The sequence below is a fragment of the Manis pentadactyla genome, chromosome X (genome assembly GCF_030020395.1).
Source record: "Manis pentadactyla isolate mManPen7 chromosome X, mManPen7.hap1, whole genome shotgun sequence".
NCBI classification, from domain to species: domain Eukaryota; kingdom Metazoa; phylum Chordata; class Mammalia; order Pholidota; family Manidae; genus Manis; species Manis pentadactyla.
In genome coordinates this window covers 72,791-98,979 of record NC_080038.1, presented here as the reverse complement: position 1 = coordinate 98,979, position 26,189 = coordinate 72,791, and the positions used below count along the sequence as shown (strand labels likewise).

Here is a 26,189-nt window from a genome sequence, read left to right as displayed (position 1 = left end):
ACATTGTAATTCAGACCCTCGGTCTAACAACAGGGAAGTGGCACCCGGGGAGAATCACCTGAACGGGGCTTCACTGGCAACGCTGGGTCAAGATGCCAAGAGGTAACCCACCTTCCTCAAGGCTACCTCTCCGTTCAAGTGCCTAATTCTGTACCGCCTGGTCACACGCCCTCCAGCTGCACTACGACGCATCCTGCCCTCCAGCCCCCGCCCAAAGGCTCCTCTTCGTCCGCTATACATTTCCCAAACGGAGCTGGGCATCCACGCTTTTGCGGCTACATCTCTGCAGTGCCCCGGCATTCCATTCATTCTGTTAGAATGGCCTAGTTGAACATCATCTTTTCAAAAACAAGAAAGGCCTCGGCTTTCTGCACTTAGAAAGGAACGTTTCGATTGAGACACTTTTCGGGTGAAAACAGAAGCCTGGGTGCCTCTGAATTCTGCCTAGAGGGTACAACCGGCAACAGCTTGAATGGGAGGGGCACTCCTTGGGGCCGGCCTGCCTCTCAGTTCTGCGGGACCCAGCCGAGTCCGCTAGCATGTTCCAGCCACATCCAATAGCCAGGGCAGGGCCTAGATTCAGCAACGGGCTCTATCTTGCAAGGCAGAGCTCCAGAGCCCCTAGGAGTTGCTCAGATCCCCAAGGCAGGCCCCGGGAACCGCCCACCCCCCCACACCCCCCCAGGCAGGGTCTCAAACCTCCGGGGACGGGATGGGACCACCCAAGGCAGGGCTCAGGACCCTCCCCCGAAGGCCCATGTGGATACCCGCAAGGCAGAGCCTGGGGTCGCTGGGCCACACTTCGGCTACCCACGTGGACTATGGAGCCCCCAGGGGCTGGATTCGGTACCCCCCCCTCCAAGACTCGAGCCCCCGTGGCAGAGTCCGGGACGCCAGGGACAGAACTGGCCCCCCGAAGGCAGCGTCTTGGATCGCGAGTTAGCACTCGGATTCCCAAAGCGGAGTTCCCCACCCCGGGGGCTCGCTCGGACCCCCGAAGCAGGGTCCGGAATCCCCAGGGACGCTCTCGGACCCGGAGCCCAGACCCGCGCGGAGGCCGCGGGTGTGAGGGGGCGCCCGCCTAGGGTGGGGATCCAGCGCCGGCCCGTGGACGCACTACCTGGCGCGGGGACCCCCGCGAGCCGCCCCGCGAAGCCCGGCGCTTCCCCAGCCGCGGCCCGGGCCCTTCCCCCCGACAGGCCCGCGGCCGCGCGCGCCGACCCGCGGCGGCGAGCACGTGACGCCGGCCCGCCCGAGGCCCCGCCCACTGCGCGCGGGCGGACGCGCCATGTGGGCCCTGCGGGCCTCCGTCCGCCGGGGCGCGCGCCTCTCTCGCGCGGCTGCAGGCCGCCCCACGGTGGGGGCCGCCGCTCCGCTGGCACCCTGGCCCGAGCGCTCGCGAGCCGCCTTCGGCCCCGGGGGCCCGGGGGGCCCGGAGCGGCGGGGAGGCGGATGGCGGAGCTGCCGGAGAAGCGCGGCCGGAGAGGAGGCCGCGGGGCCGGAGGATGCGGAGGGAGACGAGGAGCTGCTGCGCGGGGACCCTCTGCTGCCGGCGGGGTCCCAGCGCGTGTGCGTGGTGCACCCCGAGGTCAAGTGGGGACCCGGAAAGCCGCGGCTGACCCGAGGTGACCGGGGCCGGGAGCTCGGGGGTGGGACCCCTCCGCCCGTCGCCGCCTCCCCTGCCCCTCGAGCGTCCGGAACGTGCACCGTTTCCGTCGCGGCCCCGTGGCCCGGGCGGCGCGTTCAGTGCTGTCGGTCAGGGGACCACGGAAGGTCGTCCACAGATCGCTCCTCGCTTTGGTGCTGTGCGTCTGTGTATGCTGGTCGCCGGCGTCAAGCCGGAGCCCCTTCCGGTGCGGCTCCTGCACAGCCACCCAGCTGGACACACGGGTCGCAGAGGGGGGGCGCTGTACGGGGAACACGCGGAAGGTTACCGAGTGCTGCAGAGGCCCCGGGACGGGGGCTGGGACCGCTCAGCGGGGTGATCCTGGAGGGTGGGGACGCACCCTGCGGTGCAGACCGACCACCTAGGTATCTGGGACAGCATCCGGGGACGTGAGGGAGCGCTCCTGCGGGCTCCCAGGACAGCTGAGCGCAAGTTGTTGTGTAGCCTGGGGACGGGACAGCCAAGTGGTGGGGGTCGTGCAGCCAAGTAGGACTGGGCTTAGGGTGAGTACCCTGGGCTGGGAGTGACCCGCTGGGGGGCTGCTCCCTGTTGGAGGTTTTCTGAGAGTGGTCCGCACTGCATCCCAACTCGCTGTGAAGGGCGCAGTGTGGTGTGGCCACCACCACTCTCCCTTCCATCATCCCATCTCCGGGCTGCTACCCACCCACCCCTGCGGATGACCATCCACTTTCTACCCCTTTGGATCTGCCTCTTGGCACATTTGACCCCCCCTGGAATCACCATGTGTGTCCTGTGACTGGCTTCTCTCCCCAAGCTCCAAGTTTTTGAGGTTCCACCGCAGTGAAATGTCTGTCAAGGCCTCACTCCTTTCTTCCTTAAAGACTTCCTCTTGCAGTAGTTTTAGTGTCTTAGCAAAACTGAGGGGCAGTTACAGAGATTCCCCATAGGCCCTCTGTCCCCCCCAACGTGCCCAGCCACCACCCCGCCCCCAGGTGGTGCATTTGTGAGACCGATGCGTCCACATGGACATGGCATCGTGCGCCCGAGTCCACAGTGTGCATTGAGGTTCCTGGACGGTGTACGTGCTGTGGACCGGGCAAAGTGTGTGATGACCCAGATCCACCACTCCAGTGTCATGCAGAGCATTTCCCTGCATACATCTTCTGGGTTCCGTCTGTTCACCCCTCCGTCCCCCTGCCTGGGGCAACCCCTGTTATCATCCCCGTAGCTCAGTGTGTTCCAGGATGTCACAGAGTCAGAGCCCCAAGGAGTTACACGTAGGGTGTGGCCTTCTCAGACCAGCTTCTCCTACTCAATGATGGCATTTAAGGTTCCTCCAGGTCTTCATGGCCTGACGGCTCAGTTCTTTTTAGCCCTGAACAACATTCTGCAGTCTGGGTGGGCCCCAGTTCATCCACCACCTGCTGAAGAGCATCTCGCTTGCTTCCACGCTGCTGCCAACATCCCTGTGCAGGTGCTGGTGTGGATGCCAGGCTTCCATTCACTCGGGTCAATACCAGGGCGCACAGTTGCTGCACCTGTGTGAGGAGTGTTTGGTCTGTAAGAAGCCAGCAAGCTGGCTCTCAGACTGGCCGTGCCGTGCTGCATGTCCACCAGTAACAAACAGGAGTTCCTGCAGCTCCACATCCTCACCGGGTGTGCTGGTGTTGAGTTCTGGGTCTGGACCCTTCTCCGGGAGGTGCAGTAGCGTCTCATGGGTGTTCTTATGTGTGTTTTCTGATGACATAGACTGTGCGGCGTCTCTCCCTGAACTCATTTGCCAGCTGTACATCTTCATGGTGAGGCGTCCATGACGGGCCTCAGCCCATGTGACCACATTGGGCCTCATCTGTGGCTGTGTGAGTTCTTTGTGTGTGTGTAATGGCTCTTTATCAGGTGTGTGCTTTGCACATGTCTTTTCCCAGCCTGTAGCCTGACTGTCCACTCTCTGGACAGCACCTTTCGCAAAGCAGACAGCCTTGGTTCTCATAACTGCCATCCTGCAGCTGGGCTCCTTGCTCAGCATGCCCAGCCTTCGGAGGACCCGCCAGAGGTGCCCTCATTTCCTTTAGTGGTTTTGGCGTCTGGCGTCCTCTTGGGCCCCTTCCTAGGGTCTCCACCTCTCTGCTTACACGGCCCACCTGTTCTCGCCTGCCGTCTGCCTCATCTTTCAGAGCCCTGAGCACGTGATTCATCGTTTCAGCTTCCCAGGCTGACCATTCCAACATCCCTGCCATGTCTGGGGCTGGTTTGGGGGCCTGTTCTGTCTTCACTTTGTGCTTTTTGCCTGTTGCCGGACCCTGTAGTGTTCTCTTGCTAGTCAGGTGCAAGGAACTGCATGCAGGCCCAGAGCAGTGTGGTGCTGAGTTGGGGGAGCCTGTGGGGTCCTGTGAGTAGGGCTCAGCCTGTTAGTGGGCCTGTGCCTCTGGGCTGTGAACTTCACAAGGGCTTCTCAGCTTTCATTCCCATCGAGTGGGCACCTCGGGCGTTTCTGGTGCCGGCATGGCGGTTTGACCAGACCTCTGGGAGCATGGCAGCAGGGAGACAGCAGGAAACTGCACTGTGATCAGGACTGAGCTGGGGAGGAACGTCAGGGGTGAGCCTGGCACCTGACCTCAGAGACCAGAAAACTGGTGGTGGGAGGGTGGGGGTCATCAGGATCCAAACCAAGAGCACTGTTCCTCCCGGCCCCAAGCCAGGGGGCCCCACCCAGGTCCTCAGATCCCAGCCTGCCCCTCTACCAGCTGCCACTCACATCCCGCTAGCCTCAGTTTCCACACTGTGCCTGGGCCCTGAGGAGGATTAAGTGACCTGACATTCAACACTGCCCCAAAGGTAGCCACATCCAGGGGAAGCCCGGGCTCTGCTGTGAAGAAGGGGCGGCTCCCTGAGGTCCGGTTGCAGGGGAGCCTGGGGGCGGCTGGGCTGTTAGGTGGGAGGGGTTATCGCGGGGTGTGCTCAGGACCAGACCTCCCTTGCCATCATCCAGGGTCACTCGCCACACGTCCCGTGGGGAAGAGCCAGGGAGCCCGGCCACACTGACCCCGTCCCAGGCTCCCGGTCCCTCACAGCCCTGCTGAGGCCAGACTGGCCGCAGGCTCTGGGGATGTCCCTTCCTCAACCATGGGGCTCCCAGCTGCCCCGTGGCTGGTGGGAGGCCCCAGGGCCCACCGCATGGGAGACGCTGCATGGCAGGTTTCGGACTGTGTGTCCTCACTGGGCCGCTGCCCCTTTCCCTGCACAGCCTGCTTCCAGCATGAGGCCTTCCTGCGTCCCCCACGCCTTAGGCTCTCCCCATGCCTGGAAGAACATAGCTGTGTTGGAACAGATGCCCATTGGGAGCCTTCTTAGGATCTTTGCACAGGCCTCTGGAAGCCATCCAGACCAGGGGACCGGGCCAGGGTGTGTGGGCGGGGCTGGACGCCGCTGGGCCCAGCCCGGCAGAGATGCGTCCCTCACTCCGGCCCATCTCCCAAAGCTGAGTGGCAGGTGGCGGAGGCTGAAGCTCTGGTCCACACTCTGGACGGCTGGTCGGTGGTGGAGAGGATGGTGGTGCCCACCAAGACGCCAGACGGGAAGCTCATCTTCGGCAGAGGGACCCTGCAGCACCTGACAGGTGGGTCCAGCGCACACAGCCTCGCCCTGCCCTCTTCCTCCTGAGAGAAGCCAGCCAGTTGGGCCCTGCCAGCACTCCGTGGAAGAGCCATTGACATTCCATATAGAGCAAGTGCCTGGGTGGAGGGCACGTGGATGAGACCACCCATGTCAGCTCACATTGGGCCGCATGGTGCAGTCAGTGCCATTGATGAGGGGGAAGCCAGCCCCAGCACCCCTCCAGGCAGGATGCTGCATGGGATCCCACCGTCCATGGGCCCAGGCAGTCCCCACATCGTTTTCCAGCCTAGCAGTCAGAGCGGTGAGCCCAGGGAGGTGTCTTGTCACCCTGGATCTCAGATGCATCATCCACACGGGGCCGTGTGTCGTCCATGTGCATGTAGGCCCCACCCCTGAAGGTGGATCTGGGTTCTCCCCTCTACCCCCGACAGCACTCCTGATTTCCTGGATGTGTGCCCAGAGAGTTGGTGACCAGGGCACAGCCGTCCACAGCGTGGGCAGCCCACGGGGGGCGGTGGGGAGTGCATCTGACGGGACCTCTCTCCTCAGAGAGGATTAGAGGGATGCCAGGAGTCACAGCCGTCTTTTTGAACGTCGAGAAGATGGCCGCGCCCACCAAGGTACCAGGACCTTGCATGATGATCTCCATGGGTGGGCTGGGGGCAAGGGGCCCCTCCCTCCTTGGAGGACGAGGACACAGGAGCAAGGGACAGTGCCCTGCTTGCCCCTTGGTTGTGGCCCTACTGCTGGTGGCCTCACTCACTGCCTCCTTTTCCAGAAAGAGCTGGAGGCCACCTGGGGCATCCAGGTGCTAGACCGCTTCACCGTGGCCCTGCACATCTTCCGCTGCAACGCCCGCACGTGGGAGGCCCGGCTCCAGGTGTCGCTGGCCGAGCTGCCCCTGCTCAGGTATCACAGCGCACAGGTCTTGCACGGACCACCGCCTCTGCGCCTGCATGTGGCTGTTCCCTGGGGTGCACGTGGCCCCAAACGTGGCCTAGCTGGCTGTGCTCTCCAGTCAGTGGGGCAGCTTGGTGCCAAGTCCACACAGCATAGCGCACCTCCAGGCGTGTCCTCCCATTAGGAACAGCACTACTGTGGGACCCAGGGCCTGCCAAGGTGGAGGCCCACTCAGGAAAGAGGTTCCCCGGTGCACGTCTTCTCTCTCCACAAGCCCCCACCCACTCACAGTGCCATGCTTGCCCTCACCTGACGTGTGCCCTCTGCTCCAGGTGTCCGCTCCTGAAGTGCCCCTTTTCCATGCCAGGTCCAACCTGAAAAATGATACTGCCCACCTGGAGAGACGAGGAGGGGGCTCTCGCTACATCATGGGGTCAGGTAAGATGTTTGAAGTCTTGGCACCCAGCACTCCGAAGGGGGATGTCATGGCAGCCTCGTCTAGGAATGGGACGACCTCCCAAGGGCTGCATGTAGACTTGATGTCTGGTCACATTCACATACACTCAGGTGCCAAGGGGGTTTCTGGGGCGGCCATCACAGAGCAGGGGCGTACACCACAGGAATCATCCTCCCCAGCTCTGGAGGCCAGACATCTGAGGTCCAGGCGGGGCAGGGCCTGCTCCCTCCACAGGCTCCAGGGGAGGCTCCTTCCTGCCTCTTCCAGCTTCTGGGGGCTCCAGGCATCCTTGGGAGTGTAGCTGCATCCCTGTCTGTCTCTGCCTCTGTCTCCACATGGCTTCTCCTCTGAGTCTATTTCTCTCCTCTTCTGTCTCTTACAAGGACAGTTGTCATTGGTTTTAGGGCCACCTGTATCTGGAGGACCTCCCCTCAGATCTTGGATTTAATCCTGTCTGCAGAGACCCTGTTTCCAAATAAGGTCCTTTTCCCAGACCCTAGAGGTCAGGACATGGATGTATCTTTGGGGTACTCCTCAGCCTGCCATGGATACCGTGGGGGGCTGTCCTAAGTCTCTCTTCTCAGGCTCTTCCTTCCGAGTAATGGGGAGCCCTGGTGACCTCAGGGCAGAGATGTGGACTGGAGGCGCCTTCATCTCAGAACAGAGGCAGGCAGCAACTGGCTGGGAAGCAGGCGGGAGGGCCCCAGCAGTCCCAGAGGGCACCTAGCCGCGTTGCCTGCAGCGTCCCCCTGCGGTGTGGCTTGCCTCACGTGCTTCTCTTCGGTGTCTCCTCCCTAACCCCTGTTCTGGCTATTTGCAGGAGAGTCTTCCATGCAGGTGCAGCAGCGTCTCTTGAGAGAGAAGGAGACGAAGATTCGGAAAGCCCTGGAGCGACTCAGGCGGAAAAGGCAGCTTGTGGGGCAGCAGCGCAGGCGGCGGGAGTTCCCCGTCATCTCCATGGTGGGGTACACGAATTGCGGTGAGTGGGGCTCAGGAGGGGGGCCCATGCCAGGCTGATACTCGTTGGGAGAATCCACTCACAGGCACAGCAGGATGGTGGCATTTGGGGGCTGGCAGGGAACGACACACTGGAAATTGGGGTTCTCCTCCCCGTGGTTCTTGGGGCCGTAGCACCCGGTCAGGGCACTCGCCTCTGCTGAGCGCCAGATAGCACACTGGATACCTGCTTGCGTGGATGTTTTCTAGACACTGAGAAGTAGAAAAGCTTTGGCATTTTTAAGTGCATTTCCAGGGACCAATGACATACTCTGAAAAGGAAGGAAGCTCAGTCATAAAACAAAATTCCAGCACATTTTAGGTCCACCTTAGCCTACTTTTCCCATGGAATGTTTCCCAGGAACCTGGACTCAGGGTTTCTCCTGGCCACGGAGTCACTGGTGCACTTGGATACATAAGCAACCAGACTCCTCCCTCACCTGCATTTGCTGAGCTCCTGTGAGGTCAGCCCCTCTCCCTGGGCTCGAAAAATATCAGGCACCACCAGCTCCCTCCTCTAGGAGCTTATGGTCTGCGTCCAGAGGAAGGGAACGTCCCACAAAGCCAGGAAAAGGCTGTGGGGGCATAAACGTTCCCAGGAGGCATGAGTTCATGTACCAGAGTACACTGCCTGCCATGTCAGGCAGGCAGACAGGTGGTCACATCAGGCAGGTAGATGGCCTGCCATGGGCCCCTTCATCACAGACAAAACAGGTCTCTCTGAGATGATGACTCCCAGGTCCAGGTGTCCCCAAGCGACCCAGCGCAGAGGAGTCCATGTCCTGGGATGCACGTTGTGAATGTGGCCTGTGTCTGAGCCAAGCTGTCCAGAAATGATCACCTGATGCACCTTTGGATTGAGCCAGTGGGCACCAGTGGGTCTCTGCTGGCCCCTGGTGTGGCCCTGCACGTTGGGGGCAGGTGTGAGCGCCTGTTCTGTCAGAAAGGCTGAGGGGAGGGGATGTCCTACCGAGTGTGCCACCTCAGGCATACGCAGCCCCTGTCTGTGTACACCACCCTGTCTATACCACCATTCTCTATCTACACAGATGTCCAGCCCACCTTATGTACCTGCCCTGACACCACCATTGCCCCACTGCAGCATCACCCTGCCTCTATCATCCTCCTCTGCACTTCCACCTTGTCTGCCCATCGTATCTACACCACCACCCTCCATCCACACCATCACCCCATCTACACCATCATCTTTGTGTATACTATCACCTGTCTGTAATATAAGTCTCCATCCACACGGCTGCCCTACACGTGTCAGGCTCACACAGCGTCTGCCTCGTCAATAGGGATGCTAGGTCTACATCATGCATATACAGACATGCGTACGTACGTGACCACCCCGTCTGCACAATTGCCCTTGTGTACACTGGTGCTCGTCCCTGGTCTGGTTTCCCCAGAGGCATGACAGTGCAAGTGGGTCCTTGGTCCGCCTGTGTGCCTTTCGAGGGTCGTGCAGAGACTTCGGAGCTGAGGCCTTACCCCAGCCCCCCAAGGCACATGGGTCTGACACAGGGTGGCCCAAGGTCCAGCAGTCCAGCAGTGGATGTGGGAGACACATTAGGGCCTTTCATGCAGCATGTCCCCTTACAACCTGCCTTCCAGGGAAAACCACACTGATCAAGGCCCTGACGGGAGACCCTGCCATCCAGCCCCGGGATCAGCTGTTTGCAACACTGGACATCACAGCCCACGCTGGGTCGCTGCCCTCCCGCATGACTGTCCTGTACATGGACACCATCGGCTTTCTCTCCCAGCTGCCCCACGGCCTGATCGAGTCCTTTTCTGCCACGTTGGAGGATGTGGCCCATTCGGTGAGTGTAGAATGACACCAGTGCCCGGTCCCCCACCCAGGGCGCACAGCACGTGTGCAGGGCCGGCTAGACAACCAGGCACCCCAAAGTCCACAGTGACAAGTCCTGGACACGTCTGGGCAAGAGGGCCTGCCGCTTGGTGGCGGGTTGGCCTCGGGGCATGTGACTGCTGCCCCAGCAGCCCGGATGCCGCAAGAGCTGTGGGTTTGCGGGTTTTCTCAAAGCCTCACTTTTCTGAAGTGAACCACTTTGTTGAAAGAAAAATTAATTGTGTCCAAAGAGGAGCCAGAGTGATCAGAACCAAATGTACATGGTGATGGAATGAGGGGGCATGGGGAGGGCTGCTGTACGTGGGCCTGTCCAGGCAACCCCAGAGGGGAGGGGGTGGGCCTCGCCGTGCAGAGCAGCCCCATTCCGGGGCTCTGTGTGGGGCCCCTACCCCCACCGTGGGCCGTCATGGGGTTGGTGTGGTGGCCCCACTTCGGACTGTGTGGCCCTATGGTCCCCAGGATGTGATTGTCCATGTGAGAGATGTGAGTCACCCTGAGACCGAGCTGCAGAAAGCCAGCGTCCTGTCCACGCTGCGAGGCCTACGCCTGCCCGCGCCGCTGCTGGACTCCATGGTGGAGGTGCACAACAAGGTGGACCGTGTGCCTGGGTGAGTGTACCTGCCCAGGACCCCTCCCCAGGGACCCACCCCTTCCTGGGCCACCCTCCCTCCGGCTGGTCTCCGTGCCCCCTGAGTTGCTCCTCCCTGGGTGACTGGGGCCCCCTGCTGCCCTCCTGAACCGAGCACGCCAAGCATACAGGAGCTCAGTCTCCTGCTCGCATGAAGGACAGGGCGGCCACGGTCCTGCCCTGTTGGGCTTCCAACTGCAGAGACCCTTGTGCCCAGACCAGGTGGAGCTGCAGGTGGGGCTCTGAGCGCCTTCCCCACAAAGGCTCATTCATAGTTGCCCACGGCTTCTGTTTCTCCGTCTAGCAGGATGTGTCCTCTCATGGGACAGTCCTCACAGGACAGGCACGGGCAGGGGACTGTCAGGGACCCTCACTGGGTCTTCCCGCAGCTGAGCAGGCCTGCTGGCCTCCCCCACAGGTACAGCCCCACGGAACTGCATGCGGTGGCCGTGTCTGCCCTCCTGGGGCTGGGGCTGGAAGAGCTGAGAGCCCAGCTGGAGGACGCCGTGCTGCAAGCAACTGGCAGGCGGGTCCTCGCGCTTCGAGTCCCGCTGGCAGGAGCACAGCTGAGGTTTCTGGGGCTGGCCTGGGGCCAGGGAGTGGGGATGGGAGGTAAAGGGGGCAGGGAGCAGGCAGGGGAGCAGTGGGAGGGGCAGAGGTGAGGGGGCAGGGGGAGCAGGGGGCAGGGAGCTGTGCGCTGTGAATGCAGGTGTTCCCTGCAGCGATTCCAAGTCAGTTTGGGGCAGCGCGGTGGCCTGAGTGGTGCCCCAGGCTTCCAGGGCTCATGGCGGTGCCTCCTGCACCTTGAACACGCAGGCTGTGCAGACTTGGTGCCGTGCTCCCAGGGAGGTGGTTACTGGGAATGGGTTGTCGGGGTCCTGGCTGGTCCCCTAAACCGCACCTTCCACTCAGCTGGCTGCACACGGAGGCCACAGTGCAGGATGTGGCTGTGCTTCCCGAGGCGGGCGTGGCCGACGTCAGGGTTGTCATCAGCCACTCTGCCTACGGCCGATTCAGGAAGCTCTTCCTGGAGTGACAGGAGCCTAGGGCTGCAGCGCCCCTCTGTCCCACCCCCACCTTCACTCAGGACGTGGGCTCAGGGTCCAGCACGTCTCCCCGAGGAGGCTTTACCCGGATACAGTAAAGGCTCCGCGGGTATTTGCCAAGCTGCCTTCCTGGTCCTTCTGTGAGCGCCCGCTGGGAAGGAAGTAGGTGCGTCTCCCCTGCTGCTGTTCACCACGTGTGGCTGCCAGGCCCTGCTGTTTCCCACAGGGTGTCGTGGGGACAGACGTCTCCCCCCAGCCCGGACGCCTCCCCACAAGGGAGGGCTGAAACTGTGTGACTTTGAATGGCCAGAAACTGGAGTGCAGTGCATCGCAGTCTGCCCGTGGGGACGGGCAGGCCGGAGACTCTCCTGTACACAGGTCGGCAGCCACCCCCACACACATGCGTCCTTATTGTTCCCCCGACCCCACCCCATCCCCAGGGCAAGAAGTGGACCCCTGGGGCACAGGCTCTGAGTCACAGAGGCCCCAGGCTCTAACAGACACCCCCGAGACACATGCTCCACGTGTGTGGACAGAGTGACGCCCCCGACCCTGTGCACGCAGAATGAGGTCCCCAAAGAAGTCCACGTCCTCACTCAAACTCTGAGGGTGTGTGACCTTTCTTAGCCAAGAGGACTTAGCGGGTGAAGTGAGGGTGACCCGGGACGATCTGCTTGGGCCCCCGGTCATCACCGGGGTCCGAGTACAGGGGTAGGGGAAGGTGAGCACAGCGTGGAGGTAGGTCAGTAAACTGTGGCAGCTGCCCTGCTGGCTTGGGGGCTCTGGGAGCCAGAAGAGCTGGGAACGGTTTCTCCCTACAGCTCCGGGGAGCGAGCTGTGACTGCCCGTGAGCGTGTCAGGCTTCCCGCCTCAAGGTCCAACCCGTGTCATGTGCGGCCACCGTTTGGCCCTGTGGCAGCCACCCCCGACACTGACCCATGGGGCCCTGGGGTGCAGGATGCACAGGGCAGCCCCCGAGAGCCGGCTGCACGCCCAGACGGCCCTACCACCTCTCCCCAAGGCCTGGCAGCACTGTGTGGAGGGTCACAGGGTGGAGAGGAGTGACATATCTGGCGGCATGTAGGAAGGAGCAGCAGTAACTCCCCAGAAGGGCTGACCAGGCCAGCCTGGGCCTCAGCGCCTGCCACTCAGTCTCCCCCTAGGGATTCACGCCTGTGGGGTCTCTGAGCCACCAGGGGTCCAGTGGGTGAGAGGCACCCTGCTTGTCCTCGTCCCGAGCTCCTGAGAGCCACCATCCGCTAGCCCACCCGGGGTGCCCGCTGCTCCCCCCGGCCTAACCCCCACCCTCTGTTCTCTGGGTGAGGCCTCCTCACTCCTGTCTGCTGCACCCAAAGCCCTCCCTGGCTGGAGACAACGAGGGGCAGTGCTGGTTCTGGTTTTGGCCGCTCTCCTCCTGGGACACCCCGCTACTTGGTGTCACCTCCCCACCCCAGAGGCTCTCCCCGGGGACCCGGAAGGAGAGCTCAGCCCTGCAGGGTCTGAACACACTATGGGAGATTAGTGAAGGGGGGCAGTTGGAGGTCCCATGGTGCCCCATAGGGAGGGGCTCAGGGCCCCAAAAGGTGACGGTTCTGGGGGTCCCACAGAGAGGGTGAGGGTGGGGGACTTGGGGACAGCAGAGAAGCCGTTGGGCTTTCCCAGGGGGAGCAGGTAAAGCTGTCTGCACCAGGTCCTCCCTCTCTGAGATGGGCTTCATTACCCACCCCAACAGCCTCCTTCTGGGGTCCGTGGTTCCCAGAAAAGTCTGCGCCCTGAGAATGAGCCCATGTGGGCAGGAGGGAGGCAGGCGTCAGGGCCAGGCAGCCTAGTGTCCCCACCCTGTGTCTGACGCAGGAAGGTGCCCTGGGCCACCGCTGAGCAGCAGCTCCCTGAGCAAACATGCAGCACCAGTGACTCCCGCCACGCGGACTTCCGCACTGGCCACGGCTGGGGAGATGGGACAGGATCGCGCCTGCCCCTCCCACTCGCTGTAGGCGCTAAGGCGTCGTGAAGTCACCCTCCTGGGAAGACCCTTCCCAGAGAATGTCACCCTCTGTACAAGTCTTGGAAACTCATCTTCTCAATTAAATAACTAATCTTTGGTTAAAGTCCCTGTGGCAGAGGTTAAACTATCCCAAAACTCAAACCTGATCCAGTCCTTGAATTTATAGAGGAAAATAAGCTGAGTAGGACAGTACACTGGGATTTTTCTTCAGTGTCTGTGACCCAAAAAAGTGCAAGACCTGACATTTCTAAAGATCCTCCTGTATAACCAAAAATGGGAACCAAAGTCCGTCAGTAAATCTGACTTCATTGTCTTCTGTTTAGAGTTCAGTGAATCAGGTGGAACCATACCCGACACACATGTGGGTGACCGTGGGATGGATACAGCGCCCACTGTGTCCATCTGTGGTCAACACGTTCCTGCGTCTCCACCTGCTCTCCTGAGCACCAGGGTCTGGCGGGAGCTGAGGCAGGACACAGTGGGATGGCCAGGAGCCTCCTTTCCAGGTTTTGGGCATGTTTGGTAAATAATGGTACTGAAAGCACAGCAGATTTTCTTTTGGAAAAAAAGACTAATTTGGTAGCAAAGATAACATGCTCCAGCATGGGTTAAATAGTGCTGCTCAAGACTATCCAAGACAACACCATGCCTAAAACCTTCCTTGACAGGAACGCTCCAGAACACGGCCACGCAGGAAGCTCTGCGACCCTCTTACTGCAGAAGTGAAATAGAGGTGTGCTTAGTGCCGTCATCTGGCCAAGAGCGTGAAACCACCGGGCCTGTGAAGCTCCTGCACAAGGTTCATTCCTGTGACCTCTGCACTCATGGCACTGGGTTCCTGGTCTCACAAAGTGGAGAATAGGCCTGGACCATGCCTTGCCTCCCGCAGAATGGGGCAGCTCAGGGTCTCGGTTCCCATGCGTTTCAGCTCGTAGAGTGGCTGAGCCAACATGGAGTCAAACCACTCTATGACAATTTCCACCTCCCAGGAGCAGGGGGAATATACTGGGGCCGCAGCAGATGAACCCCGTTGGGTCTGGAAGCAGAAGCATAAGGCCACAGAGCTTGCCAGGGAGGGGGTGGCAGGACAGAGCAAGCAGGATGGGTCTGGCTGGCTAGAATGACCCTGCGGGGCTCTGGCTCCTGGTCCTGGGAGACTGGGGCAGGGGACATCAGCACAGTGTCTGCATGTCACATCGGGGGAGCGGCCTGCTGCCACGTCATTTTTGTCTCTGGGAGTCAGCCTGCCCCGCACGGGTAGTCTCGCTGGATCTGCAAGGCCCGCAAATGCCAGAACATCAAGAACACAGAAAATAAAGAGACCTAGTTAATATAATGAGCTTTGTGGCAAATGGATGGAGAAGAGAGTGTAAGAAACCTAAGAGCCCAGGGGAAGTTGGAATAGTGACAAACACCCCTGCGGGCCTTGGAGACAATCACAGGTGAGGCGGGATCCGCAACGCAGGCGCAGGCCCGTCAGAATCCAGGCACCTAGGAGGGCATGTGGCTTTACAGCTGCGCAGAGCAGGCAGGCTGGGACCCTTACGTGAGTGGCCGGAGGAGAGCGGGGCCTGGGCAACCGAGTGTGCCTCAGACCTGTAGCGGCCAGTGCGGGCCAGGAGCCTGTGCTATACTTCCCTTCTCACACCTGGAGATGCTGCTACCGAGGCCTGTGGGCCCGCCTGCCCCACTCTTCGTGGCAAACTCCCAAACAGCCCCAACCGGTCCCATTCCAGCCAGAAGAGCCAGAGAACAGTGAGCACGCAGCAGCCTATTGGCTGGGAAGCAGCCGATGTCCTCAGAGTTGGAGACAGGTTGTTCACATCAGTTCTTTAGATGGTTTTCTCAGGATCCCAGCACACTTGGTGCTCCCTGTTCACGTCACCCCTGGAGCTGTGGGGATGTCACTCTGCTGCTCTTCCAAGCCCCCAGGGGAGGCGATGCTTCGGAGCCTCTCATGGGCAACCAGAGCACTTGGGCTGGGCTAGGCCCGGACAAACAGACTCCCACGATCTGGGTAGGCCTTCCCTTGAGGAGCTTTAGTCATCAGCACATGCACTGAACCCTGCAGGGTCAGGAATCCACCCCAGAGATTCTGAGGGATCCACAGGGATGCTGAGGAATCCACCCCAGGGCTGCTGAGCAGCAGGGGGCATTCTGAGGAAGGAGGCAGAGGGGCCCTGTCCCACCCACATTGCCCAGACCCACTCCTCTCGCCTGCACTTGGCAAAAACCACACAGCCACACGGGAAGAAGGATGAATGTCGACATGTCCTGCGTGCTGAGCTCAAGAAAGGACTCGGTCAGCGTGGAAGCAACTTCTCATTGAGCCGTATGACATCACTGGTGAAAGCGTCTGTGCCGATGAAGTCGCCCGCAATGATGTTGGTGCACTGCGCGCCCGGCCCAGGGCACTGCTCCCGCACCCACCTGCTCAGGTAAGGCAGGCTGGGGAGTGTCATCTTCTTGAGGGACTTGGACGGGTGCAGGAGGATGTAGGCCAGGTTCTCCGTCAGGTTGATGCCCGCCACGAACAGCCCACCTGAAATGGATGTGAGACAGAGGGCACATGGGGCTCCCACGTCCTATCACCCGCCGTCAGCCCCCGCGTCTCTCCCCACTTCTCTTCTCAGCCTCAGCTCTTCCCCCAGAAGTTGGAGTCCTGACAGGAAAGATGTCTATTTCCCATACTTCTGTTACACAGGACAGTGGATGGGAAATGCCCCCACAGACACCTGGTCCTCACCCCTGGATCTTGTGGATATATGACTATAGGGTCAACAGACTTGGGGATGTAATTCCCTTAAGGATCCTGGGATCACCGTGGATGACTTGTCAGCCCAGTGTCCTCAGAAGTGTCCCTGTGAGAGGGGGGTCTGGGGGTCTGAGGGCAGAGAGAGCTGTGGGGCGATGGCATCAGACATAAAGAAGGTGTGAAGGGCCCACGGCTGAGGACTGCAGGTGCCCCAAGAAGCCAGGGGAGGTGTGAGGTGGATTCTCCCTGGAGCCCCCAGAAGGAACCAGCTGTGCCCACACCTGGACATCAGCCAGGGCCACCCATTTGGATGTCTGCCCTCAAAACTACAACAGAACCCATTTCTGTCGTGCTAGGCCATGAGGCTGTGGTGTTTGTCACAACTGCAGAAGGAGACTTGTTCACCGAGTTGGCCAATGGTTTCCTAGCACAGTCTCTGAATCCTGAGACGTGTGGGTTGCCAGGCTACCCCAGGTCTGCTGAAGCAGGACCGCCAAGCAGCTGCAGTCTGTGCTTAGGAAGCCCCAGTGAAGCACAGCACGTGTGCTTGCCACTGGCCTGAACTCGGTGTGTGGCGAGGGCAGAGAGGTCTGTAGGGACCCGAGGTCCACGCTGAGCCACACAGCCTGCCTGGCGGCCACTGGGCTGGGTCCCATGCTCTCCCTTAGGATACAGCCCATGTGCTGGCAAAAAGGCTGCTTTAGAGCCTGAACAGCCACTGAGAGCCGGGCCTTGTAGGCACCCAGGATCTGGGAGGTGTGGAAGGGGCAGCAGGCAAGTTCCCACTGTAAATCCCACCCCACGTCTGTGTGGGGAGGCCCCTCATAGCCCCAGGACTCAATTTCCCACCCCCCATGGCTCTGAGCACTGGCTGTACACGGTGCCCCCAATGATAGCATTTTCAAAACTGAGGTGAAATCCATGAAAAACAAGGAAATCACCATTTTAAGGGGGTTGCAAATTTGAAATTCAGATGCATTCAGCACGTTCACAATGTTGTGTTGTGTGAACATCATCTGTATCTGATTCCAGAACATTTCATTCCCCAAAGGAGACCCATCCCCACGAAGAGCAAGCCTCCCCACCCTTCCCAGTCCGATAGCCACGGGTCCACGTTCTGTCTGTGGATCTGACTGTTCTGGGCGTTTCCTGTGAACGGATCCCACACCGTTTGTCCCTGTGTCTGGCTTCTGTGAACCTCATTTTCCTGGTTCAGCTGCATGGCAGACCTCACTCCTCTCCGTGGACAGACATATTCCACTGCAGCGGGACCCCACGTGTCTGTCGGCTCATCCCATGACCACCTGGGGCATCTGCACTCCAGGGACTTTTCAAGCATCGCCCAGCCCCCACGAAGTGGAACCAGCTAAATTAAGGATCACACCAGGCTTGGCGCCCAGACATTGACCCTCAAACCCCATCTCCTGGAAGGCCCACCTAGCAGTTCCCTTCAGCCCCAAGCACAGTTACCCTGGCTGAGCAAGGGCTCTAAGAGCAGCAGATGAGCCACGAGCTGAAGCCTAGCATCCAGGATGAAAGCAGGCCAGGCCGGCTGACACCAGGTGCCATGCAGCTGGCATCCAAGATGCTCCCAACCTCATTAGGAGCCTGTGCAGGCTGGCTGCACTCAGTATATGCAACACCGTGGATTTCACTCATTTGAAACGCACAAGGTTGACTCAGACAAAGCTGGTCACCACACGGAGCTAAGCTAGCAGCCAGCCATGCACAGGCACCTGGAGGGGGACAGCAGGACCTGGAGAACAACACGTCCATCTCGCACTGCACACCCTGACCACGAGGGAAGCGTAACGACTCCGCATCAAGAGAAGGTCCCTCTACCAGCACTGAGCACGTACTTCCAACACCACGACCATCCTGTGACAGGCCGAGGCCGCTGTGTGCAGCATGCTTGCATGAAAGGGCTGATTTCCTTAACGAGGCTAATACTACATGATGGGAAGCGTAGGAAATGTGTCAGGAATTTCCCTGGGGAGCCATGTGAGCATGCAAGCCCACACCACTCCTCACCCCGAGCTGAGGGTTGGGCCACATCAGAGCGGCGGCTGCCTGACCCCACGGGACTGAGCTGGTGCGAGTGCCCAGCAGGCTCTGCCCCACAAGGGCGGCAGCGCACAGGGCAGGCAGCCCAGGACAGGCTTAGTGAAATAAGCTGTGTTACCGATGCAGGGAGAATTCCACACAGAGGAAGCTGCAAATGGAGGAAGACACTAAATCTGATAGAGACAGAGGGATGCAGGAGGTGGGGCTGCAGGCCCTGGCAAGTGGGAATCAGGGTCTGGCCTCAGGGCTCGGCGAGGAGGGTGCCCAGTGTGACCATGTGTGTGTCTTCCTAGGACACGTGTGCAGTGAATACGGACAGCATATGCGAGGCCACACCATGCACATGGGTGTCGTCAGGTCTCACCTGGGACTGGTGGCCCAGACCACCCAACACACAGACATGGCAGGGGGCTGCCTCTTGCACCTGCGTGGGTGTGTGCATGTGCACATGTGTACACGTGTGTGAATATTTGTGCATGTGTGCGCTCATCTCTGTGTACATGTGTGTGCATGTGCATGCACCCTGCACATGACCTTCCATTCCTGGTTGCAGCTGGTGCCCCTCCTGGCCCATGTACCTGGGCGGCCTCCACTCTTCATGTGCTCCAGGTAGTGGATGAGCTCCTCAGGCTTCACCTGGTCCCCCCACCAGTAGGGGATCCCGGGCCACAGCGCCCCATGTCGGCTTACAGTGCCCTCATCCTCATAGGACACGAGCACCTGCTGGCCTCGTGCCCATAGCTGACGCAGCGTTGGCACCTCCTGCAGGGGAGGAGCAGTGGGTCAGAGGGGTGGTGGCTTTGTGGGCCTATGTGCAATGATGGTGGTTTTGTGGGTTGTCCACGTGGGCCCCAGCATGTGGGTGAATGCCCTGGGCAGCCTCCCCAACATTCTGCCCGGGGCCTGAGGCCCTGGGGGACCCCAGCTCATGGCAGCCCTGTTGTCCCTGTTTTGGCCCCAAACCACTGTGGGCCTGGGCTGCCAACTGGAAAAATGCCCAAAACAAAGGGCCACATCTTGACCAAAACAGATGTGGACTTAACTTCTCAGGCCCCCCGTGGACTAAGGGGGTACACAGCAGCCTCCACCAGCAAGCAGCAGAAGTCAGTCACCTCGATAATCAAAGCTCAGGGTGTGTTGTGAGCTGAAATGTGTCCCAAGTCCACATGCAGAAGCCCTCAACCCAGGACCTCAGAATGGGGCTGTATTGGAAGACGGGTCTTTAAAGAGGGGATTGAGGTAAATGAGGTTATAGGGTGGGCCCTGATCCCACAGGACTGGCATCCCTATAAAAAGAGGAGATGAGGACACAGACACACACAGAGGGACAACCCTGTGAGGACACAGGGAGAGGACGGCATCCACAGGAGGGAGGCTCGGGAGGCCCAGCCCTGACCACACCTGGACCTCAGAGGGTCCAGCCTCCCAGACAGGCCATAATCTGCCCTGAGCCTCCGACCGTGTGCTCTGCTTTGGCCGCCCCAGGACACGTATACTCAGGGTGTCAGGATGTGGCATCTTCTGAACCAGCACTAAGTGTGACCCAAGAAGTGGGAGAGGGGCCCCTCCGTGCTGTGTCCCAGGACATCCTGTCTGCACGGGTGTGGCTGGGCTGCATGTGGCACCCAAGGGCAGTGCCTCCTGTGTGAGCCTGAGGAGGCCTGTCAGCAGCCTCACCAGCAGCAGGACACTCAGCATCACGCAGGGTGGGACCTGGCGAGCAGATGGCGGTGACTGCACCCCTGTCCACCACCCTGCCAGGGACAGGTGTGGGTCAGGGCCCTCCTCACCCCTCGGGGACACAGCATGTCCCCAAAGATGTTCTGGATGCAGGTGACCAGGTACTCATGCAGGCCCTCTGTCATGCCCTCGAAGTTCCTGCATGCCAGGATGACTACCTCCCGAGGGTGCTGCTCCAGCCAGTCAGAGACCTCCGTAAGCGTGTCCTGGCAGGGGAGAGGGGTGCTGAGCTGCAGTGGGTGCCTACACAGCCCAGGAAGATGGGGACATTCGCAGTCACAGGGGCTTCCCCAAGAAAACTGGACAAACTGGTCAGTTTCTGTGCAAGCAGTTAGAGGAACATGGTGCTGCCCTCGTGACCTCAGCCTCCGTGAAGGACAGCTGGGCCACCTGCCACCTTCTTGGGGGAGAAGTGCATATGTGTGCGTGTCAAAAGGCCACATGTACAGTACATGTGTGATGCGTGGCCATGTGTGTGCACGTGAACGTATGTGACCATGTGTGTGTGCACGTGTGACCCCATGTGCCTGCCCCCTCCAGAGGGCATGGCATGTATGAAGTTTGGAAGCACCAGGGAGCATGGAAGGGCCAGTAGGTGACATACAGCCTGAGGTCCTGGAGGTTGTGCAGTGGGGCACATGTGCCCAGATATGGGTCAGTCTCAGAAAGGCATAGGGGCAACGACTGTCCATGCTTGGGGGACAGAGGCCAGCATCTCCCATCTGGCACACACACATCTGGCTGTGGTGTCCCCCACACTGCACACTTGGGGCCATGTCCTTTGCACCTTACCTCTACCAGTGCAGTCGTGTACACCAAGTGCACAAAATGCAGGTTCTTCTTGGAGCCCTCCAGCATGTGTGCAATGCGAAGGTCCAGGTACCGGACCCCGGCGTCCAGCTGCTCTGTGACATTCAGCGTCTGTGGACAAAGGTCAGTCATCTCTGCCAGGGCGAGGTGGCTCCCACCCAGGAGGATACCTGACAGGAGCTGGGAAGTGGGTTTGGGGTGCTCACCTGCTGTTTGTGGCATCAAAAGCTGTTGGTGCTGGCAGGGTTTGGGCCCACTCGGGCCACGCATTTGGGAGCCTGCTCTCCAGGTGACCCTGGCCATGTGGTTCCCCAGGCAGAGCCTCGGGGGACCCTATCCCTGTGGTGAATGCCTTCTGGGCACTGACACTGGTCTCGTGAGGTGCTGCCGGGTCCTGCCTCAGCCTCCTTCCAGACAGTTTCAGGGAAGGGACCCCACTCTGGTCCTCAGTTGCCCTTTGCCAGGCTTCCGGATGCCACACCTGGACCCTCAGAGGTCAGGGGGAGGTGAAGAAGGCAGCTACAGTGGGGACGGTCCCCACCCCGCTATAGCATGAGGGAAGGCAAGAAGGAATCCAGAGAGGGTAGGGAGAAAAGGCTCTACTGCACATGCAGTAAAAATGGGAAGCCAGAACTAATGTAACTCACAGAAGTAAGAGGAAATGGCATTATGCTCTGTACACACAGTGACAAAGGGAGAGAAATTAGTATAAAGAGAAAATGAGACTTTCCCTCTATTCAAATTAATAGAAAACACAAGAGTAATATTAACACCGAAGCGTGAAAGAAGTGGTACTGTGCTCTTTGTGGAAAACAGCCATGGGAAAGCAAGAATCTACGTGAACCAAAGTGAAGGAGAAGAAACGAACTGTGCACTCTACACAGAGTAATGATGGGAAAGCAGTGATACAAAAATCAGTAAGGAAAAATATACTGTGCCCTCTACACAAAATAATAGAAAAAGCAAAGCAAAAGAAGCAGTAGCCTGCTTTCTATACATGGTAATGATGGGAAAGCGAGAATCCCCAGGGACTCCAGGACCCCAGCACTGAGGGATCCCAGCTTGGCAGCTTCCCCAGGCTGCTGGGGACCCTCCTCCCTCTGAGGGCTCTGGCAGCTGACCAGCTCTGCCAGCCCAGGCACCTGCCCCAAGGTGGGAATGTGGTTTGCCTACATTCCACACCTCCTCCCTGCCTGGCAGGTCCCAGAAGAATGCAGCTGCCACGTGATGAAACTCCAGAGCAAATCCATACAAAGGCAGAGCCTGGGGCTGGGGGCTGCCAGCAGAGAACACAGTCTCTGGAGGCTGAGTGCCTGTCAGCAGAAAGCCCTGCAGACTGAGTGCCCCCAAAGCAAAGGCAGGGGAGGCCCGGCTGCTCCCCAGGTGCCCACATGGCACCGGCACCAGGGGACAGCTCCCTGGACGGTGCTGGCCGAGCGTGTCCAGAGTGACAGGCCATGACTGACTCGCAGGGAGGCTCCTTTCTGTCCTCCAGGACCTCTCTCCCAGCTGCTCTGAAGACCTCAACAGTGCTGACCCACACCAAAGACAAGGGCTGGGCTTGAAGGATGCGGGCAAACAGATTTACCAGTTGGGGCTGCTCCTGCTCCCTCCCCAGAGCGCTTACTGAAGAAATCCAGTCATTGCAGCTTTGTCCCATTTCCAAATGTGTGCAAATGTCTAGACAAGCCTGTGGGTGACTCCACAGCCAGGGGACATTTCCTGCTGGCCGGAGCATCTCAGACATGTGCTCAGTGAGGAAGAACATGCATCGCCCACCTGGCTCCCAGCTGCAAAGCCCAGGACAAGGAAATGAGAGACTGTTCACACAAAGGCGGTTCCCGGCTGGCAGTGACATGCACCCCACGTGATCCTCCAGGAGTGCAGCCACATTCTTCCTCCCCTGCCTCCTGGGAGGTTTTCTGGGCTGGCAGAGTTTGCTTTCAATTCTACTTCCCCAGCAGGAATGATGGCATCTGCCAGGGTGGGGTGATGCTGGTCAGGAACCAGCCTCTGAGCCCACGTACCCTTACCTGCGTGACAGACCACTTCATCACCACGGGGCGGGTAATGCACGGCAGGACCTTGTCCAGAAGCTGCAGCAGCCAGGACTGGTCATGGGAAATGGAAGATTTCTTGTTCAAGCAGTATGTCATCGTGTCATGGCTCCCTGCAAGCAAGTGGGCACGTTTCACAGCACCCACCTCTCTGAGCTGCACACAGCAAGGAGTGGAGGGCGCCCCAAACCCACATCCACCCAGAATCCAGCAATGGAACCTGTGGGGAAATAGGGTATTTCAGGAGCACAGTGGCCCTAAATCCAGTGACAGGTGTCCTCACAGACAAGGGGAGAGACACAGAGGGGAAGGCATGTGGAGACAGATGGGAGGGACGTGGCCACATGCCACCTGGAGCCCCCAGAAGCTGGAAGAGGCCGAGGAGCCTTCTCTGGAACCTGTGGAGGGAGCTTGGCCCTGCCCTGCCTGGACCTCAGAGCCCCTCCTGGATCGTAGATGTCTAGCCTCCAGAGCTGGGGAGGATGATTCCTGTGGTTTAAGCCCCCAGACTGTGTTAGCAGCCACAAAAAACTCATGCCAAATAGATATTAATTGCAGAAAATGGAAACATACAGGTATAAAAATTAACTCCTCCATTGACATATATATTTATATGTGTGTATCATTTTATATGACATATGGATCCACTTATACATGGGCATAATCCATAATCCAAAATATAAATCAAGACCAAACTGCATGACTTCTAATCTGCTTTTTACTTAACATTCTATTATCAGCATTTTCTTTATCAGCAGAGATGAGCCCTAATATTGTCTGAGTGCCTGTCTTCTCCATGGATAAATATGTCTAGAAATGTATGACAGAGTTCTCCGAACAAGAGGGTTTTCAGTGTGCACAGCACCTGACGTGTGTTCTGCATACCACCAGTCGCTTCTTTCTGATTCAGCCTTGGAAGTGGACTCTGCCAGGTGGTAGGAGGGGAGCCCATTTTGCGGCCTCCACCCTCAGCCAGTTTGGGTCTCTCCAACCCGAGGGGCCCCTGTGGCCACCTGCGTGGCTCTATCCACTCTGTCTCAAGAACCTCCCTGGCTTCACCGTCTTCCCATGGGTTCCCTACACAGAGGGATGGAGTGGCCAAGGGAAGCATTGCCAAAACCCTTACATGGCCATGCCTCCCAAAAGCCATGCTGACCTGGGGCCTACCACGGACCTGCCTTGGCCAAATCAGAATAAAGCAGATGGAGAGTGCGGGATGCCATGTGTGCGCCTGCATGTGTGTGCGCATGCGTGTGGTTGGTGGGGCTTCCCCACTCGGCACCCATCCCACAGCCACTTCCCCACGGCACACGGAGGCCTCACCTGGGATGGAGAGGTGGTGGACGGGCACATCCCAGAGCTGTGGGCATAGTGCTGACATCCAGTCCGTGTTCATGGTGCTGGGCAGGCTGGGGAAGCTGCCAGAAGAGCTCACCTGCCCGCCTGTAAGTGGTGAAGCTGTGCCCTGTGGGAGGAAGCAGGGTTTTACAGTCTGACGAGGTGCACGGAGGACGCCGTTCTGGCCATATGGACACATGCACATTGAGAAGGAAGGGCTGGCAGATGTCCTTCAGAGGAGGGTGGAAGGCAGCCTGAGACAGGGCATCCACCGCCTCCACGCCAGGTACATGTGCAGAAACGGACTTACTGTCAGGATGAGCACCACACAGGGAAGCGAGGCTGAGGGTGCATCCCCTGTGGTCTATGAGGGCCCTCTGGCATGACCCAGGGCCAGGATGGCCCCCCAGGGACAGGATGGTCTTGCAGGGCCCAAGATGCACCCCCCAGGGTCCAGTGACAGTGCCCCAGGGACCAGGATAGACCCCAGCACCAGGTCGGCCCCCCGTGGTCCAGAGGCAGGATTTCCAGAACAAGACAGCCCCCCAGGGACCAGGACGACTCCCCAGGGACAGCCATCCCCTACTCCAGACAGGATGGCTTACTCCAACAGGGAAGGTCAGTGTTTCCAAGGACAGACAAACCAGCTGCTGAACCTCACCTCCAACCTCCAGACCAGGTGGGGGCTCTTCAGGCTTCCGAGAGTGTAAACTGCAGAAGGGACAGAGTATGGGTCCAGTCCAGAGCTCCAGAGGAGCTGGCAGGCCAACAGGTGCTTGTTGTCGAGGCAGGAGCCATCCTAACTGAGCAGTGTGTGTGTGTCTCCTGCCCTACCACATCCCTCAGCAATGCCAACCAGCTCTCCCCATGTCAACGGGTCACCTGACCACTGAGCGTCTTGTCTTGTCCCCCTACTGCAGACCCTGGCCTTCCTGCTTTAAGGAAGATACATCTGTGATTTCAGCCCCCGAGTCGGATGCAGATCGACCCTGGTAACCCCATTCCCAGGTGCAGCCCCCAGCCCTGCTTGACAGACACCTGTCTGGGAGAGCACCTGTGCACCCGCCCCCCCCCACCTCCTCACCAGCACCAGCCCCTCTCCCATGGGCCCTTCCTCCCTCCACACCATCCAGGCACAACCCAGGTGAGCATCTGGGGCCAGGCTGCAGGGTGAGCTAAGGTTCCCGGTCCCTCTGCCCTGGCCAGGTGAGGCACCTAAGCTCCACCCTGACCCCACAGGGAGGCTCCTTCTGTCCCCACACCACTGGCAGGAAATGGTTCTCAGGTGAATAAGCAGATGGATGTACATGGCTAGCAATCCCTTGACATTCTGTCCTCCTCCTCTGGCCCCCTGCCTGCTTCCAGGGACCCCGCCCACTCACTCAGCCCCCACAAGCTCACCCAGCCCCCTATCTGCTCACCCAGCCCTCTATCTGCTCACCCAGCCTCCTATCTGGTCACCCAGCCCCCTATCTGCTCACCCAGCCCCTATCTGCTCACCAGCCCCCACTGGCTCAGCAGCTCCACATTTGTTGACCCAGCCTCCAGCAGTGTAGCACAGGCCAGAAGAGCTCAGTCAACAAGTCCTTGCCCTGCCAACCCACGGGGTGAGCGCACATGACAGGGCAGGCATGTCACAGCCCTCAGGACTCCAAGCCATGGCCCAGGGACCTGGCAGCTCTGCCGGTCTGAACCTGAACAGGGGTTCCCACCTGGGAGCAGGGCACGGGAGGCAGGACCTGCTCCAGCCCGCGTGGAGACCACACGCAGTGCCTCCCCCCGGGCTTTCCCCCCTGCGGGGCGTCACTCACCCAGGCTGTCACAGACCCTCCTGAGTTTCCGGCAGCAGCGCCCTTCTCTCTGGGCACTTCCTAAAATGCTCCGGGCTGGGATTGGATGACTGGATGCTGTGACACCCACTCCTTCGAGGAGGAGGAGCTGCCCCAGGGATCTGTCCCAACACAGGACAACCCCCAGCTCCAAGCAGGACCCCACTGTGGGGCAGCATTGCCAACTGGGGCCCATGGGTCCTCACAGCCACCAGTCTGCAGGGACTGGACCCTCCTGGATGCCCTGAGTGTGACCAGGTGTCCGGAGGTCAGAGGTGGGAGTGTGAGGACACTCTTGCCACAACCAGAGGTCCAGTGGATGGAACGGGCTTGAGGGCACCTGACTGCCTGATCCTGCTCTGGCTGCTGTCACCTTTGGGGTCACTGTGGACACAGGGCCAGAGCAAACAGATGCCAGCAAGGGCTGGTTGCATCATCCCCTTGGC

At 59.7% G+C, this 26,189-nt stretch overlaps 3 protein-coding genes across 10 annotated transcripts in view; 1 reads left to right on the top strand and 2 right to left on the bottom strand.

The window, feature by feature from the left end:
• The window catches only part of LOC118935951 (cohesin subunit SA-2-like), a 28,446-nt gene extending 27,156 nt beyond the window's left edge, over window positions 1-1,290 (bottom strand). The window contains exon 1 of the mRNA XM_057495972.1: window positions 1,121-1,290. Coding sequence (XP_057351955.1) covers window positions 1,121-1,290 — 170 coding nt within the window. The remainder of the gene's footprint in view (window positions 1-1,120) is intronic.
• Window positions 1,260-11,265, top strand: LOC118935938 (putative GTP-binding protein 6). The gene is made up of 10 exons (XM_036932602.2): window positions 1,260-1,625; window positions 5,106-5,243; window positions 5,792-5,862; window positions 6,021-6,151; window positions 6,510-6,580; window positions 7,420-7,578; window positions 9,213-9,421; window positions 9,931-10,079; window positions 10,518-10,670; window positions 11,012-11,265. Exons 1-10 carry the CDS (start codon window positions 1,289-1,291, stop codon window positions 11,133-11,135), a joined length of 1,542 nt encoding a protein of 513 aa, XP_036788497.2. The 5' UTR covers window positions 1,260-1,288; the 3' UTR covers window positions 11,136-11,265.
• Window positions 11,266-14,463: 3,198 nt separating this feature from the next.
• On the bottom strand, window positions 14,464-25,954 carry LOC130678821 (PI-PLC X domain-containing protein 1-like). 8 transcript variants are annotated; one of them, XM_057495211.1, is made up of 8 exons: window positions 25,726-25,954; window positions 24,576-24,625; window positions 23,900-24,041; window positions 22,553-22,689; window positions 20,502-20,630; window positions 19,760-19,915; window positions 18,548-18,731; window positions 14,464-15,692 (listed from the first exon to the last, which is right to left on the bottom strand). In XM_057495211.1, the coding sequence occupies exons 1-8, from the start codon at window positions 25,937-25,939 to the stop codon at window positions 15,454-15,456; spliced, it is 1,251 nt and encodes a 416-aa protein (XP_057351194.1). In that variant the 5' UTR covers window positions 25,940-25,954; the 3' UTR covers window positions 14,464-15,453. The 8 variants fall into 8 exon arrangements, with proteins under 8 accessions (XP_057351194.1, XP_057351195.1, XP_057351200.1 ...); XM_057495212.1 differs by having other exon boundaries at window positions 22,553-22,796; window positions 25,726-25,796; XM_057495217.1 differs by lacking the exon at window positions 25,726-25,954 and adding an exon at window positions 25,627-25,643.
• Window positions 25,955-26,189: the final 235 nt, after the last annotated feature.